General features: G+C 37.6%; 1 protein-coding gene across 1 annotated transcript in view; it reads right to left on the reverse strand.

Annotated features, from left to right (window-relative positions):
* LOC123246682 (rho GTPase-activating protein 29-like) overlaps positions 1–17,791 on the reverse strand; it is a 51,219-nt gene that overhangs the window by 28,287 nt on the left and 5,141 nt on the right. The window contains exons 2-6 of the mRNA XM_044675491.1: positions 14,028–14,191; positions 5,450–5,546; positions 4,781–4,853; positions 694–748; positions 197–334 (exon numbers count right to left, since the gene is read on the reverse strand). Coding sequence (XP_044531426.1) covers positions 197–334; positions 694–748; positions 4,781–4,853; positions 5,450–5,546; positions 14,028–14,191 — 527 coding nt within the window. The remainder of the gene's footprint in view (positions 1–196; positions 335–693; positions 749–4,780; positions 4,854–5,449; positions 5,547–14,027; positions 14,192–17,791) is intronic.

Raw genomic sequence — 17,791 nt, forward strand, 5'->3', positions numbered from 1 at the left:
ATATATATATATATATATATATATATATATATAAAGACCACTTCCTTATTTTAACAATAAAAACACCATTTTTACTAGCTTCAATGAAACTACTACTAATCTAGAAATCATACTAGTGACAATTCTGTCAGATAACTCACAAATAGCTGAATTCTACAACAACAAAGCTGAAGAAATACCTGACAGGGTCACTCACCCAAGTTGATTTTCTTCTCAACCCATGTAATTACATCCTTGATATATTTTGACCATGTTTTAGCATATGACAATGCCAACTCAACCCCATCCTCATTCCTCAGAAGCATGCTATCCAAATCTTTGGGCCATAGAGGTCCTGAAAAAGAAAATATTAAACTGTAGAATATCATTAAGTGCTGCCAGGAAAGCTGGCATCAGCTCCCTAAGCAAGAAGAAAAATATTGGCTCAGATTATCTCTAACGAAAGGTGTTGCTAAATACAACTGATGGGCTTTTAGGGCAACTTAAATGCCAGTTTCTATTTGAATGCTATTGCTCTTTCCATATTTGTTTTCTCTTTTCTTTAAAACATAGTCTTCAAATAGCAAAAGCTACATCAGTCCAGATCAGATTCTGTCTTGGCTTTTCCATTTCCAAATATGAGTAATATGGAAGTTGTACAGTTGGAGAATGATTTCAATGTTGGCAAGTAAACATAATAAATATCTTAAGTACCTTGATGATCATCATGCAGCAATCCCAAAGATCTCACAGAAATGTTTTCCATTGACTATAATATAAAAAAAATAACTTATAGATTAGAGGAAAATAAAAACTATGCATAAAAATTTAGTCTATTCATTTAAATTTTTTCTCCCTAATTTGCCATTCTGACACATATCAATAAAAATCAAGTCTTGTCTAATCATTCCAAGAATTTAAAGTCCAATATTTTGAAAGAAAATGTTTAAACAAAAAAGGATCTCTTTAGGTGATTCTAGGATTTTTATTATAGCAATGTTCTGGAGCTAAGAATGAACAATTTTGCTTAATAAGGCTTTTATCAATTCATTGAAGTTAGTAAGATTTATTAACCAACATTAGATCCATGACACACTGTACAAAGAGAAAAGATAACTATCCTGGCCCTCAAAGAGTTTACATGATTATTAAGTGATTTGTTAAATAAAAAAAATAAAAAAATTATTAAGTGATTGTTAAATAAATAAATTTTAATCTCTTCATACAAGTTCCAAAACTAAAAAGTTTATAGTATCAAGAAAGAGCAACCTCTATCTTCCATCTTTTATCATCTTTATAGGCATATACACAATATTTCCCATAAAACTTAAAAAAATATTTTCAGCCAGAATTAATTCCTAACAGCGCTTCATTTTTATGCTTTTCCCTTAACTGAAACTTCTTTGATTAAATAGTATATAAATTAATATCTTGGGATTTTTTCCTAATCACTCTTAACTATCTACTGGCCTTCTTGATGCAATTTCTACCAGTATAAATTGAAAAACAACAATTTTTAAAGAAACACAAGAGTAAGAAGGAAAAAAAGCTTTTAAGAAAACCAACAACTAACTTAAAAACTATTATATAAATGTTGATAGGGGAGTTGGGTGGTCTTGCAGAAAAGGGTGCTTTAAAAAATGCTCTGCTCAAATCTAAGACTTTGATTCTCATTTTCTCAATCTCTCTGAGATTTGGATACTCTTAAAAGAATATGTCTCATTTTCTAGATTAATCAGCAACAATTCTAAGGAAAAAGACTATGGGATTTAATAAATTGCAAATTACTTGATGATCTTAAAACTGAATAGCCCTCCTACTTGTACTCTTAATCTTTTTATAAAGTACACCATAACCTTGTAGGACAGTTGTGCTGCATACAAAATGAACCAAAGTTTCTTTCACATTTTGTACAACTTCAACAAAGACTTGAAGTCATTTACTTTGTAAAAAATATTTAATAGGTTTATCTTGTAAGTAGAATAATGACAGAAGGAAATAATGTGACAGAATGGGAACATAACAAAAGCTATTAAAAGCTGGATCCTGACCAAAGAATAGGGAATCAAGCAGCATTTATTAAGCACCTACTATGTGTCAGACACTGGGCTGGGCCCTGGGGATACAAAAAAATTGAATTCTTACTCCCAAGGAGCTTCTATTCAAAGGGAAGAGGGGGGTTCAACAAGGACATCTTCAAGGCTATATAGAATATAAAGAGAAAAAATACAAAGGAATTATCTAGAACTAGGAAAGAGGAAAAATAGCTGTTGGATGGGTAGAACAGTCCAGAGATGAATTGCAGACACACAGGATTCTCTGAGAGATGCCCTGGTAGAAAAGAGTGTGTGTGTGTGTGTGTGTGTGCGTGTGCATGTGTATATCTGTATATCTCTGTGTGTGTCTGTGTGTTGGGGGGGGCAGAGAGGAAGGAAAACACAGAGGAAGCAATTTGGCTGGAGAGTATGTAATGCTCAGAGAGGCTCAAAAGGCATTAAAAGCCTTTAAACACTAGACAAAGGACTTGGTACTTGATCCTAGAAGCAATAGGGAGCTGAGCAGGGGAGGCTCAGGGTCAGGTCTTTGGCAACAAATGTGTAAGATAGACTTTCATGGAGAGTGGCAGGGCTAGAAGACCACTGGGGGTGGGGGGTTTGGGGGGCATGTTCTAAGATGTTACGCAAGAAGTGATGAAGGCTTGAATCAAGCTGCCATTGCTGTTCTGTCATTTTTCAGTCATGTCTGACTCTTCTTGACCCTGTTTAGGGTTTTCTTGGTAAAGATCCAGGAGCTGTTTGCTGTTTCCTTCTCCAGCTCATTTGACAGATTAGGAAATGGAAGCAAACAGGAGTAAGTGACTTGCCCAGAGTCATATTGCTAGGAAGTATCTCTAGGCTCCAAGCTCTATCCATTGTGCCACCTGGCTGTGAATAAAAAGGCAGCACGGGATGGCAGAGATGCTGTGAGGTACATGGGGGTGGGAGGGCACCATGGAGCTGCAAGGATGGCCAGAGTGGTCACCTGAGGAGCAGGGCGGATGTGAAGCCTTCAGGAGAAGGACGCAGTTGGGAAGAGAGAAGGGTGCCTAAGAGGATGAGCTTAATGTGGGTAAATGAAGGCTGGCACATCCTGGCGACTCTGAGGTGAAATGGAGGGATGAGACTAAGGCTCGGGGAGAGCCTGGCACTGGATAGAGAGACTGGCACTGGCCATTGTCCGCAGGGAGTAAACAGACCCATGGGAGCCAAGGAGGGGAGGGGGAATGAGAAGAGATAGAAGAGAATGTCAGCTAGATGTCTGGGCAGCATTGATGATGAGCCAATGAAGGAGCCACCAATCGGGGGTTGGGGTGGGGGTGGGGGTGAATCCAAAAAGAGGAGGCTGAGAAAAACCCAGAAAGGAGAGAGAGCCTCACGAAGCAGAAAAGAAGGATGAGGCCTGAGAAAAAAGGCCACCTGATAGGGATGAGGCCAGAGGCAGACTGCAAAGAGCTGAGGAGGGAGGCGGAGAGAGCTGGGAAGCAGGAGGGGTTTCCACTGAATGCATCAAACTCTATCTTTGAGAACATCCCAAACCCACTGGTCAATTTAATTTCACACCGGTTCTCACAAAAAAAAATATTTTACAAATTTCTACATTTGCACAAGTATCAAATTGAGAGAGAATTACTTAGCTAAAGAAATGTTTTACAAAATGGGAAGTAAAGCCTTCAAGACATGGTTAAAGTGGAATTCTGGAGGAGAATCACCCTGCTGGGGACTGAAGAACTCTTAAGACTTGCTTGGTGGTGGTAGAGACAACCTTTATAGCATATGAATAGGTTGCGGCATTCTTAGTGATGTCTTTTGAATTGAACTGAAGAGGTCAAACTTCTATTCTATTTAAGGCACAGTATCAGACACTGAGGAAACACAGATAAAAAATATTCAAGAGGAATCTATATTCTACCACTCACAAATTTCTACGCCTCTAGGACAGTGAGGGCGAACTTATGGCACAGGTGCCAAAAAGGGCATGCAGAGAACTTTCAGTGGGCACATCTGCTGCCTTCCCCTCAAATCTCTCCCTGACCCCCAAGTTCATTACTAGAAAGGTAGAGGGACTTAGGAAGAGCTGCTCCCCTCCCCATCTCCACCACACCTGACATCTTTTCACATCCCCCACCTCTCTGCCCAGCATACAGGGGCAAGTGGGGCTGCTCACAGGTGGAGAGTTGGAGGGGAGAGGAGCACTCGCACTCCCCTCCCTCTCTTTATACTCTCTGTGGACATTCCTCACTTCACCCACTCCTCTGCCTAGCAGCCCCACGGAAGTGCTTCCTCCCTCCCCTGTGTGGGGTAAGGGAGGGCAGGGCATGGCCAGCATTTGGTCCAGGGGCAGGCTGGGGGCAGGGCTGAGCACTCCATCTCTAAAAGGTTCACCATCACTGCCCTAGGATCTCCTGTAATGCCCAAAAATACTTTTCATGGAAGGGTGATTGGGTTTGGTATGATCAGATTTGAAGTATGAAAAGACTATTTGAAACTACTGATAATATTTACATGAGAGTCTATGAAAAATAATAATGTGTCTTCATTATAATTAACATTTTAAATGACTAGAAAGCATAATACCTGAACCAAATATTATGAATAGCTGATTTAACTTACAAAACATTTTAGTGAATTAAGTAAATAAGGAGCATGGAAAAAGCTGAAGAATGGTAACATATCCTAGATTAAAAGACCAAGAAATCATTGGCAAAACTAAACTAAAATTCTTACAAAGCGTAAAACTCTGTCCCTGATTAAACTCAGCTTACCTGACTTTCTGGGGACACAGAAAGTCCCAATGGTGAACCACTGTCTACATCTCCCATAAGGAAGTCTGAAACACTGTCATGGGGGAGAAAAAGACAAAAGACAGATGTTTTGACAGAGATTATTTCATGCAACACATTTTAAAAAATAAATTAATAAAATATCATTGGTGATTCCCCACCTCCACACTCTGTCCCTATCCCTGTCCCTCTCTGAGAGAAGGGAAGCAGCATGACATGATGGAAATAACTTGGGCCCTGGAGTCACAGGGCCTGAGTTTAAACCCAAGGTCTGTTCCTTATTGACTCTTGGGGCTTGGGCTGTTATTTCACCTCTTTGAGATTCAGGTTACTTATCTTTAAAACAAAAGGATTGGACTAACTGATCTCTAAAGTCCTTTATAGTACCAAGTCCCATAAAATAGTCCAACATCACATAAAGCCCCAGAGTATACATACCAGACCTTGGGAAAATATATTTATCTCTAAATCAGCTACCTTCCTAGGAGAGTTCTAAGCCTGATAATGAAGTAGCACAAGAGTGAATGGCACAAAATCTGTAATGTTACTTAATCCTTAATCATACAGTTTTGGTGGCGCTGAAACAAGCAATACTCCCTCTCTCTCTCTGCCCTGAGTTTAAATGCCCTTCAATGACAAACTTTTACTTACACATTACCAAAGGTGAATGCCAGTGTTTCAATAGAAGAAAATATTTCAGTGCAAAGATGTCTCCTGTCTTCTTCGTTAATGTCTTTGAAGTTCACAGCTGTGGAGTAAATAAGGGGACAATTCTTGTGAGTCACATACATAGAAAATTTATTTACTTTTTAACTTGCTTTTGAAGGACTTCATGAGACACTATGAGATGCAGATGTAAGAAGACATTAGAATACAAAATGACTTTCATTTCTTCATTAAGGAAATAATTGTGTTCAAGAAATTAGCCCATAGAAAAGTGGAAGGTATTCCAAATTTATGAGGTAGATCGAACCATAAACCAAAAGACCTCAGATAATTCTGCCATGTGAGAATAATCTAATCCTGGAAACACAGACTAGAAGGCACCTTAGAATCCTGTTATCTATACAAGACCTGCTTTGTGTCATTTTTTTTTAACTTTTAGTACAAAATTTATTTATTTTTTAAAAAGATACTTTATTTCCCTGATTATATGCAATAAAAATTTTCCACATACGTTTTCTGAAAGTTATAAGATCCAAATGTCTCCCTACCTCCCCTTCCTTCCACCATTCCAGAAATGGTGAGCGATTTTGTGTGGGGTTATACAAGTGTTATCATAAAAAACATGTTTCTATATTGGTAATTATTGTAAGAGAATACTTATGTAAAATCAAACCTCAAAATAAAAGCACAAATAAAATAAAGTGAAAAATTATATGCTTTGATCTGCTTTCTAACTCAAATAGTTCTTTCTGTGGAGATGGATAGTATTCTTTGTCTTAAGGCCTTCAGAACTGTCCTGGATCTTTGTACTGCTGAGAGTAGCTATGTCTTTCACAGTTGATCATCCCATAATATTGGTCTTATTGTGTACAGTGTTCTCCTGGTTCTGCTTATTTTACACTGAATCAGTTCATGAAGATCTTCTCACTTTAAGTGAAATCATCCAGCTTATCATTTCTTAGAGCACAATAGTATTTCATCACCATCACAATTTGTTCAGCCATTTCCCATTTGACAGGTGTCCCCTTTCTTTCCAATTCTTTGCCCTCCTCAAAGAACTGCTTTAAGTATTTTTGTACATATAGATCCTTCACCTTTTTGATTTTTATCTCTTTGGGACCCAAACCTAGTAATGGGATACAAACTCTAACTGAGTCAAAGAGTATGTACTGTTAATGGTCCTTTGGACATAGGTCCAAATTCTCTCCAGAATGACAGAATCAGTTCACCACTCCCAATAGTGCATTTGTGTCTTAACTGTTCTATATCCCCTCCAAGTTTTGTCATTTTCCTTTTCTATCATAATAGCCAATTTGATAAGTATGAGGTGGTACCTTAGAATTGTTTTAATTTGCATTTCCCCAGTTAAGAATGATTTAGAGCACTTTTTGCATGGTCCTACAGTTTTAATTTTTTGAGAACTGCCTATTCATATCTTTTGATCACTTATCAATTGGGGAATGACTTGTATTCTTATATATTCAACTCACTGGATGTTTCCTATACCAATGAAAACATCAGTCCCTGTCCTCATCCCTTAAGTAAATGTGCCATTTACCTTATTTTAAACTTTTGGAAAAATATAGCTTAAGTAAGAAATTATTATATTCTATCCTGCTTCTCTCAGAAATACACTGACAAATCTACGACTTACTTAGTAACATATAGATATGTGAGTGTGAAATCTATCATTATTATCTCTTATAAATAAGCAAATGCAGCAGTGGCATCCATATTTAACAGTCATTGATTCTAATCAGCCAACTTTACTGATAGGGGAAAAGGCTTTTAGTCCAAGGTCATATAGGTAATGAGCAGAGTCAGTATTCAAATATCAGTCACAGGCCCTATAAAACCATATCCAACCTTTCCATTTTATCACAATATTATATGACTTAAGGTCAAAAGACTTGGTAACTTTTTTGTCACTTCTAACTACTTTGGGATTAGTCTTCATCTATAAAATAATGCAAGTGAACAAAATGTCCTCTAAAATATCTTCTAGAACCATGGCTATGTTATGTCATAATTTTGCTTCCACATACTTCATGAATTTTGGAAACAAAACTAAAGTTCTAAGAAAAAGAATTAAGCCTTTTCTTTGACCTAATTATCCTTCATATTCATGGATGTTTCAATTACCTATGAGAAAAGCCTTTCCTTCATGTTCCTAACTATCAATAGATACTTTTAAGACATCACTACAGGTAAAAAGAATTTTGCCTCTACATCTTAAAATCATTTAAGGAGAAAAACAACAACCAAAGACAATCTTTCATAGTTTTCTAATGATACAGATTAATTTATAAACATTGTTAATGAAATGAAATGATATGAAATAAATAAAACTTTCTCTCAAGTGATATGCATTTTGCTAGCAAGTTCCCATTGCTGGATTTTGCTTAAGGCTCTCAACACACAAACATTTTTACTGTGTATCTATATATTCTGTATATAGGTATATTATAATAGTTTTATTTATTTAATAATTATATGTTCATATATAACATAATATAGTATAAACACATATAAAACAAAATGTTTTAATGGATAACTAAGACAAAATAGACTAATTAGTCAATGACCCCATAAGCCTTCCTCTATAAAAGGACAATTTTTCACTAGTAAATTAATACACAAAGGAAAAATGTATAAATCAACATTTCCTTCAGATTCTTTTTTTTTAAACCCAGTAGAACAAAAATAAACACAATTTAAAAACTAGATGAGACTATAGTCCATTTAGTAACATATAAATATGTGTATGTGTGTGAAATCTTATCATTATTATCACTTATAAATGAGTAAATGCAGCAGTGGTATCCATATTTAACAGCAAATTTCCCTTTTGATCATCATTTAGTTTAGAAATGATGTAATTAAACTTTGAAACATAGCTTATGAGCTACAAGCATATTATAATAGTTTAATTTATTTAATATTTATATATAATACAATAAACATATTAACATATAATTGATATGTACCTATGTATTAATTCCTAAGCATAAATTCAGAAATATATCACAGTTAGTAAATTCTATTCTTATGCCATCATATTTTACCTTCTTTGTTTACCAGCTATTAAGAGGATTAAATCAGAAAAAAAGTAATAGAAATCTGATCATGCATAATGTATTGCTAGTATAATTCACCACAAAATGTGTTGAATATCCACTAGCCAAACATCTTTATAACTGCAACAAATTGGGAAAGCCCATTAAAATATAAAACCAAACAAGGGACAGCTAGGTAGCTCAGTGGAATGAGAGTCAGGCCTAGAGACGGGAGGTCCTAGGTTCAAATCTGGCCTCAGCCACTTCTCAGCTGTGTGACCCTGGACAAGTCACTTGACCCCCATTGCCTACCCTTACCACTCTTCTGCCTTGGAGCCAATCTAAGATGGAAGGTAAGGGTTTAAAAAAAAAAAAAACAAACATAACTAAAAAGGAAAATGATAAATGTTGCATAGGATGGGGAAAATTGGGACACTAATACACTGTTGGTGTGAATCAATACAGCTATTCTAGAGAGCAATATGAAACCAAACTCAAAGGACCACAAAACTATGCATATTCTTTGACTTAGCAATACAATTGTCCTTCACTATTTCACAGTTCACTTATCGTGGTTTTGAAAAAAAATCTAATTCTGAGTTTTTGCTATATTGTGGGATTTTGTTGACTTTATAATTTTCATAAAACCCAAAATTTAAAAAAAATTGAGAAAACATTTCAGGAAATGAAGCTTGAAAACTCCTTGAATCAAGAAAATGAATTCTTTGGGGAAAGTGCCATGAGGAAATCTCCACTGCATCAAGAAGATCCAGAATGAACTTTGGGGTGTAACTGATTGAACTGAAGGGAGCTGAACACATTTATTCTGAATGTAATCTCTTATGACAAAGGGGACTGCCCCCTAATTGGCTTTTTGTCAATGTGCCTAGAAAACATTGGTTTTGCTCTCTCTTTCTTCTATTTTCCTCTTATCTCTAACTATTGTATTTTCCTCTTAGAAAAGTATAATTGGTATGCACCTGTAGTTAGAATATCTTTAGAAGTATAGGCTGGTTAGGTTAAATGATTCATTGGGAAAACCAGTCTCCCAATGAATCACAGGGGGGATTTTGAAGTATGAATCAGAATTTTATCAGCAACTTTTAAACTGATCAACCAAAACTAAAAACACTCCTACTTAACACTTTGTAAGCCATCAAATAAGAGAATTCACAAGTCACTTACAAGTGGAGAGAGTTCTACCCTTTTAAACGAATGAATCAGAAACTTAAGTTGAATCCCATGATAAAAAGTTGACACTTTCAGAGGCCTTTGATAAGAGCTAACACCTTCAGAGGATGAGAAGTGCAAATCCCACAGACATTTGCCCCCTGGGTAGTGCTAGGCAATTTGGAAGCTGTGATTAGCCCCTGTGAAGAGGGGAAGGGACAAGAAGGACTATAAAAGTCCTGATCTTCTCCTGCTAGAGGTTGTCATCTTCAACTGGTGATCTGCCTCTTGGAGGTAACTTGGGACTTGGCCTGCCTCTTGGGTGAATGAGTAGCTGGCCTTCCTTTCCTGGTGTCTGGAGACAGATTAGTTTTGAAGAGGCCTTCCCATATTTGAGGAGGCCATGTGAGTGGAACTCCAGATCCTCCGGTAAAGGGTTAACAAGCCCTTCCAGGATGAGCCGAGCACCAGAGCAATATTTAGTGTGATAGGGCAGACATCTTATCTACCCTCTTTTTGTATTTCTTTGCTTTCACTTTCTACCTCTTTGTAAATAAAAGCTATTAAGTCATTTTTACTTGAGCTATAGTATTTTAAAATAGGCAACCACAAGATTAATTTAGAATTCTCACATATTTAATCAAAACCCTTAATTTAATTCCTTACAGGATGGATACTGTACAGTACACAATGGAAATGCAGTATGCCCACCACTACCACTTTGTACAAGTTTTCCAATGTGAGATTATTCACAGCACACTGTTGCCTGATAGAATGAAAGGTGACCAACCACAAAGCTGTGTTCTGTATCCTGGGCACTGATTGGCTCAGTGACTGTAGCATGGTTCTGTTTGCTCCCCCACACCGTGCCCATATGTTCAGCATCTCTCTTTGTCCACTTCACATTGATCTCCGCATGTAAAATTTTTTTTTAAACTCTTAACTTCTGCGTATTGGCTCCTAGGTGGAAGAGTGGTAAGGGTGGGCAATGGGGGTCAAGTGACTTGCCTTCTTTGTCACACAGCTGGGAAGTGTCTGAGGCCAGATTTGAACCCAGGACCTCCTGTATCTAGGCCTGACTCTCAATCCACTGAGCTACTCAGCTGCCCCTCTGCATGTAGTATTGCTTTGCGGTTTTGTGTTTTTGTGAAGTTTTTGTAAAAGTGTGAATTTATTTCGAGCCCTATGCCACCAAATGTTCTGCGCCTTCTGAGGCTTCTAGCAGTGAATGCTGCTATTTTGCCTATTTTCACCTCTTGTGGGGGTTTCTGGAATGTAACTCCTGCCATAGGTAAGGGATCACTGTACTACTACTGGGTCTGTATCCCAAAGAAATTGTATATGATGATCACTTCTGAAGGACAAAACCACCATTAACAAAGCAAGTCTCCAAGAAAACCTCAAAGGAATCAGTATGGAAATGCTGTCGCACAGTCAAAGAAGAAACTGTTTGAGTTTGAGTGCAGATCAAAGCATGTCATCTTTAACTATATTTCCTTTCTAATATTTCTATTGTATGCCAAAATATGAGATATATGGAAATAGGCATTACATGAGAGGACAGATATAATCCATATCAGAATATTCATTGCCTTGGAGTGGGAATGAGGGAATCAAGAAATCATAAATTCTAAAATGTTAAAATACAGTTTTCAAAAAATGTTTCTACATGTAACTGAAAAAAATTGAAAAACAAATTAAATACATAAATTTAAACAATTCCAAAAGCAAAACAAAAACAAAAAATATACCCACTCCCCAAAGATGATGGTGTGCTCAGAAACTGCCTTCTAATTCCAAAGTGATTGTGACTTTGTTCAGCCTTTAAATGCTTGAAAAGGCTAGAGAAATCTTCCCCTTTCCAGTCCATCCAGTGAGGCTAAAAGAACAGCAATAAAGACCCCAACAAGGCAGAGACAGCCAGAGAGGGAAATAAGAAATGTAAAAGGTGCTTATAGCCAAAGATACAGGAACTATCTACAAAGCACCCTGGGAGAGGCTGCTTTCTTCATGTCTGCTTCTGGAATGTGGGCATCCACTCTAAACATGCACACTCTTTCCTCAGGACATCCTGATTACACACAACAGCTACTAACAATGAACCGTAGTTTCTATACTTGCAACCATGGAAATTTTGCTATCTATAGCCACAAATTACCTTATCAAAATGGAGTTCAATGGCATTTATAAACAACCTACTGAAAACAAAAATAGTTGTGTGGTAAAAATGTTAAATTTGTTATTTTTTCCTATTTCAAACCAGCTTTAGTTTTTCAATGTTCCAGACCAAGAAATCTGATAACTGTTATGCATACGATACAAACATGTTTAATGTTCAGAGGGCAAAAGGCAAATTCACTAATTGCCGATCTCTATTTCTACTCATCAGGATAAGACTTGAAAGGAGTTTGTGCTTTTTGTTCGGTGGCCGGCCCTTAACCTGACCAACACAGTTCCTTTGTACTGATTTTCCAGACATTATCTCTACCTCCACGTTACCTCCCCAGACAGAAGCAATGAGGGACAATTTCACTTTTGTCTTCGTACCCCGAGTGTCTAGCACAATGTCTTAACTCGGTCAATACTTCTGTTTGTGGAGAATTCATTTCAGTCTAATTCCAGCCAATGAATGCTTCACAATCAAACAAGCATTTCTAAAGTGAGAGAAATAAGAGAGAATTCTGAAGACTGCAAATGTGCTGATTATTCCTCTCGGCCACGGGTATTCCTGTATAGGCTTCATACAGAGCCATGAAAGCTCCTAAAAAGAACTACTTAAATTGCTGACGAACCAGGAAGTCACAAACAATGAGGTTAAACTACTCATCCTATAGGTTCTATTTGCAGGCAAATCTATAACACAAAGCAGGAGAGCACAAAGCTGGCATGACCGATGCCCCAGGAATGCTCTTCTAAGCCACGTGGGGGAATCTCAGGAAAAGCTGAATGTTCCTTGAACGTGGAACAAGCACCGAAGGAGAATTCACCCACGGCACAGAGGTTGAAGATTTCTGCATCCCCAGTGAGGCCCGTGTTTCTCCTTGTTCTCTCACTCCTATTGGGGGCCTCTCTCCCTCTGTCGAGTCCTCCTAGGCCACAGAACACTCCCAAAGTTCTGCACTAACCAGATAACTCCCTCCTTACTCAAAAAGGCTTGAAAAAGCTTCCCCACTACCCACCCCAGGCCAAACTTTTCAGCATGATATTCAAGGCCTTAAGAATCTGAACCAACCCTTCCAGACTCCTCTCTCATCCTCCCAGGCATGGAAAAGTTATTCAAAACTAGGTTTCTTTCATTATACTTTAGGACTCATCTCCTGCCCCACACCCTACCTCCCTTTTTCTATCAGACTTAAGGATCCAATGCCTGAGCTGATACATATTGCTACATAATGTGGCTCCTGCTTCATTAATAACATCTCAGATGTGTAATCACTTTAAGAATGGCCAAGGATTTGATGCATTATCACCAAAACAGCATCTTTTCCAATCAAAAATTCTGTCTGGACAAAAATAAAATTGTATGCAAATTTAAAATGCTTAATGTATTCCTGCCTCAAATCTTTCACCAATCCAATTCATCCTAAATACTGTAGATCAATTTCTTTTTTTTTTCTGGGTTATACATATATTGTCATGCAAAACAAACTTCCATATCAATTGTTAGGGAATACTCATATAAGAACAAAACTCCCAAACAAAACCATAAACAAACTGAAAAATCATAAGCATCCAACTTCAAAAGTTCTTTCTCTGGAGGTAGAAGGCATTAAAGGCCATTTTTCTTAAGTGTAGAACAGAACCATGTGGCCCCCCAACTTCCAGGCTTCCTTTTGCCCCTAGGATCAAGGACTGATGCCTCCCTTGCATTCTGGGGTGCACCTACAGCCAATGTCCTTCAAGCCCACAAGGCTGCAATGAGCTCTCAAGAGGCTGTTCAAGGCTCATCTTCTGCAGGAAGCTTTTCCTGATGCCATCCAACTGCCAGAGCCCTCCCTTCCCAACTACTTTGGGGACTTTGTATTTATTCCCTTTCTATTGAGGCTACAAGTGTTCTTGGGGCATTTGCTACTAGAATGTCAGCTCCTGGCAAGTTCAGACTTTTAGTTTTGGGGTCTGTCTGCCCAGTGGCACTCCCGCAAAGGCCTTCATTTACTTCATCTGAGGGAGACACTTTGAGTATTTAAGAATAGATGCTACAGAATGTTCTTCAGACACTTAATATTCCTGGCACTTATCTCATATGGTATGTAGACTTTGGAGAAGAATACAACTTATTATGAAGCAAAAAAGAAAAGTGTCATTTCAGGTTTTCCCAGACACAGCCAGTCTCTTACCATTCACTTTGGCCACAACTACTCCTGCGGCAGTAAGAATGTCATCTGAATTGAAGGTTCGGTGTTTGTTTACAAAGGCTTTAAGAACCTGCAGCAGCTCTCCCACACGTTCCTGAGCTACATTATGCAGACAATCTTGACTTTCTGAAAAGGAAACATATTTGCTATGATATCAAGAAAAAAGAACTGAGTAAAAACATCATACTTTTTTGTAAAGTTTACATTGCATATATTAAAATGAGGAAAGTTATTTGGAGGCATGTTAAAGGTGAAACTTCAGTCTATTGAAAAAGCAAGTCCATTTCAATTTACTTATTACTGCAATTCAGTATAATGTGTCCCATACTAAAATCCAACTCCAATGCCTCATTGTGGCACTACATAAGGGTGTCCAAAGCCTGAGGGTCATTTTAATATACAGATACAGAGGAAAATGAAACACAAACTCTAGTGTAGGGGATAATTATGAAGTAGAGAGGCTTCACAAAAGTAAGTGCCAAGATTCACAGAATCACTGAAGGGACTTGATGGACATCAAATCCTATTTATGTAAATAAAAACTCCTTCGAAATTACAGTAAGGAATAATCTATGCTTTGATTTTGTAAAAGTCCTCTAAGTAGAAGAAATCAATTATTTCCAGAGAGCCAAGAAAACTCATTATTAGGAATTTTTTCATTATTTTAACAAAACAAAAACTCCATATTTCTGTTTTAATTTGCATTCCATGTTCTTAGTTCTGCTCTATCAGGTCAAAAAGCAAACATTCCAAATGAAAAGTACTTCAATTTGGAAGCCGATTATATACATGCTTTTCCTGGTCTATGTTGTTGCAGGTCTCATTTCCCCTATCATTTGGCCAGTCTAATTTTCCTAATCTATGTGTATTTTGCTTTTTTTCTTACTTCAGCACCTTAACTATTCCTCCCTGTTCTGTTGTATCTACAGATCTGATAAATGTGTCATCTTTGTAGTCATCCAAGTGTTTGCATAGTGTCTATCACTTAAAAGATGTTAATTGATTGAATGTAGAGGCTTAATAAATGTTAATTGATTGATTGATTTCACAGGAATGTTAAATGCTACAGTGCCAAATTTAAAAAAACGAAACTTAAGAATAGGGAGTAGAATCTTCTCACATATATTTTGAGGTGGTATCTTCATTCTTTTAAATACTGAAAGAATAACTTTGGATAGTTTTGTGGTTATTTTGTTCTTTTTATTCACATTATTGTAGTCAGGGTGTGTGGGTATATTTATTTCGATCTTTCCTTATATCCTCAATTCATCTTAGTCTTTCCTGATCAATGAAGTGACCAACTACAATTGGAAGGGAGTAATGTTGGACACTACCTAGCTGCTGACAAAGACAATGGATTCAAGATGCAGGATGAAACATAAATTTTCAGACAATGATCAATGTAGACATTTATTCTTTTCTGAATTTATGAATTATGCATATTTTTCCAGAAAGCTCATTATTCATTCTTAGTTCTCTCCTCCCCATAACTTTGGGGGGGTCAGTATGGATAAGGTAACTCTCTTCCAAAGAAGGTCACATGTGTTTTTTAAATACCGAGAAGACCATAGTAGTAGTCTTTTTTTCTTCCAGTAATATTTTATTAATTACATGTAAAAAGAATTTTTAACATTTCTTTTCTAAGAATTTATAATCCAAAACTTCTTTTCCTTTCTTTTCTTCCCTCTCCTTGACAGGGCAGGTACCGATATAGGTCACATATCTGCTATCATGCAATACATTATCTCCATATTCATTATGTTGTGAAAGACATATTGTACAGGCAAGAAAAAAAATCATCTGCATTCAGACCCTCTCAGCTCCTCTATGGCAGTAAATAGCATTTTTCATCATGACTCAAGGTAGTACTCTTGAGAGTAACAGGAAGGTTAGGGGCAGATACATGGTTTAGTGGTTAGAGAAGCAAGCCTGAAGATGGGACGTCTTGGGTTCAAAATTGCACCTCAGATACATAACCATGTGTAACTCACTTAACTCCAATTACCAAGTCCCTACTACTCTTCTGCCCTAGAACCAATATTTACTAACGGTGATAAGACAGAAGAGAGTTGAAAAAAAGGGGGGGGGGAAAGAAAGGTTAGAAAGAGGGAGAGCATAAGAAGGGAAAGATAATGAGATCTGTTTTGGACATGTGGAGTTAGAGAAGTCTAAAGGGCAACTGGGGATGTCAGATTTGAGCTCAGAAGAGTCAGTCAATCAGTCAACTGTCATGTATTAATACTAGTTAAATGCTATAAAGGGCCTACTCTATGCCAGGCATTGTGCCAAGTACTGTAAATAAAAAGAAAGATAAAAAACACTGCCAACTTCCAAGGAGCTCAGTCTGATAGAGAAGCCAGTGTGGAAACAACTATGGACAAAAATATCTACAGAACTGTGGGACAGGGAGGCACTAACTAAGATGAAGGTGGACTGAAAAACCCATCTTATAGAATATAGGACTTCAGTTGAGACTTGATAGAAAGCAGGGAAGTTAAGGCTGGAGATAAGGAAGGAGGAGTTGCAGGCATGAGGGACCAGCAAGGAAAACTGAATCAAGAAAGAGGAGTGTTAGAATTGAAGAAGGGCAAGAAAGCTAGATTCAATTCATCAAAGAGAAAAGTCAAGTCTTAGAAGCCTGGAAAGTTTGAAGAGTGAATCAAACTCTTTGTCTATCAATCAGCAACTTTTAAGTTAATCAATCAAAAACTCAAGCACCCCTACTTAGTACCTTACCAGTCACTAAGTATGAGAGTTCACAAGTCACTTGCTAGAGTGGGTGACATCTCCAGAGGCTACTGTCCACCCCCTGGGCAGTGCTAGGCAAACTGAAAGACTGAGATTGGTTCTCATAAAGTGGGGAAGGGACAGGAAGTGACATCCAGAAAACTGCTTTAGAAAGGCCAGCTTGAGTATTCAGTCTCGGAGGCGGGGTCCTGGGACTAGAGGAGGAGACTCTCTCCATGGATCCTGCAGTGGTGAGTGGAGTGATACCTTCCTTGTTTCTTTGGAGAGGAGAACCTCTCTGCTCCATGGCCCTTCGGTGGGACACTTCCTTCAGTGTGAGTTCTGGTGAGATTCTTGGTGGTCTTAGCCTCATGTGAACTGAAGGTTCTCGGAGGATTCTTCAGCATCTCCTGGTTCTTTGGATTTTGGCTTCTTAATTAGGGCTTTGGATTCTGGTTAATAATCGCTATATGATTTGCATTTGCAGTCTGGAGACATTAGGATTTAAACTCTGAATATTTTGTAGTTAAGTAATACTTTCTATTTATCTACATTTTTCTACTTTCATTCTTTCCCCTTCTTTGTAAATAAAGCTGCTAAAAGTCATTTTGATTTAAGCTATATTTTCAAATCAGCAACCACGAATTCTCATATGTTGCATAAAACCTAAATTTTAAATTCTTATAAAAGATGAGAAAGGGCCAGGTTTAAAGAGCTTTACAAGTCAAAGAGAAGATTTTTGAGGAGCTAAGGGGGTGGAAAAAGAGTAGAGGTAGCCCAGGATCTTGCTCTTCTCTCTGGGAATCATTTGTATAGAGACCATCATTGAACCCTTTGGAGTAACTGATATCACCAAGAGGAGAAGAGATGACATTGAAAACACAGCTTTAATCAAGATGGGAAAAGCAACAGTGGTCTGCTTGCTCTACTCAGGAAAGAGTGGAAAACATCACTATCCTACCAGTTTTGTTTACCATCACATTGGTCATCAACCTTCATAACACATAACACATTTTCTT

This window comes from Gracilinanus agilis, chromosome 4 (assembly GCF_016433145.1).
Source record: "Gracilinanus agilis isolate LMUSP501 chromosome 4, AgileGrace, whole genome shotgun sequence".
NCBI classification, from domain to species: Eukaryota; Metazoa; Chordata; class Mammalia; order Didelphimorphia; family Didelphidae; genus Gracilinanus; species Gracilinanus agilis.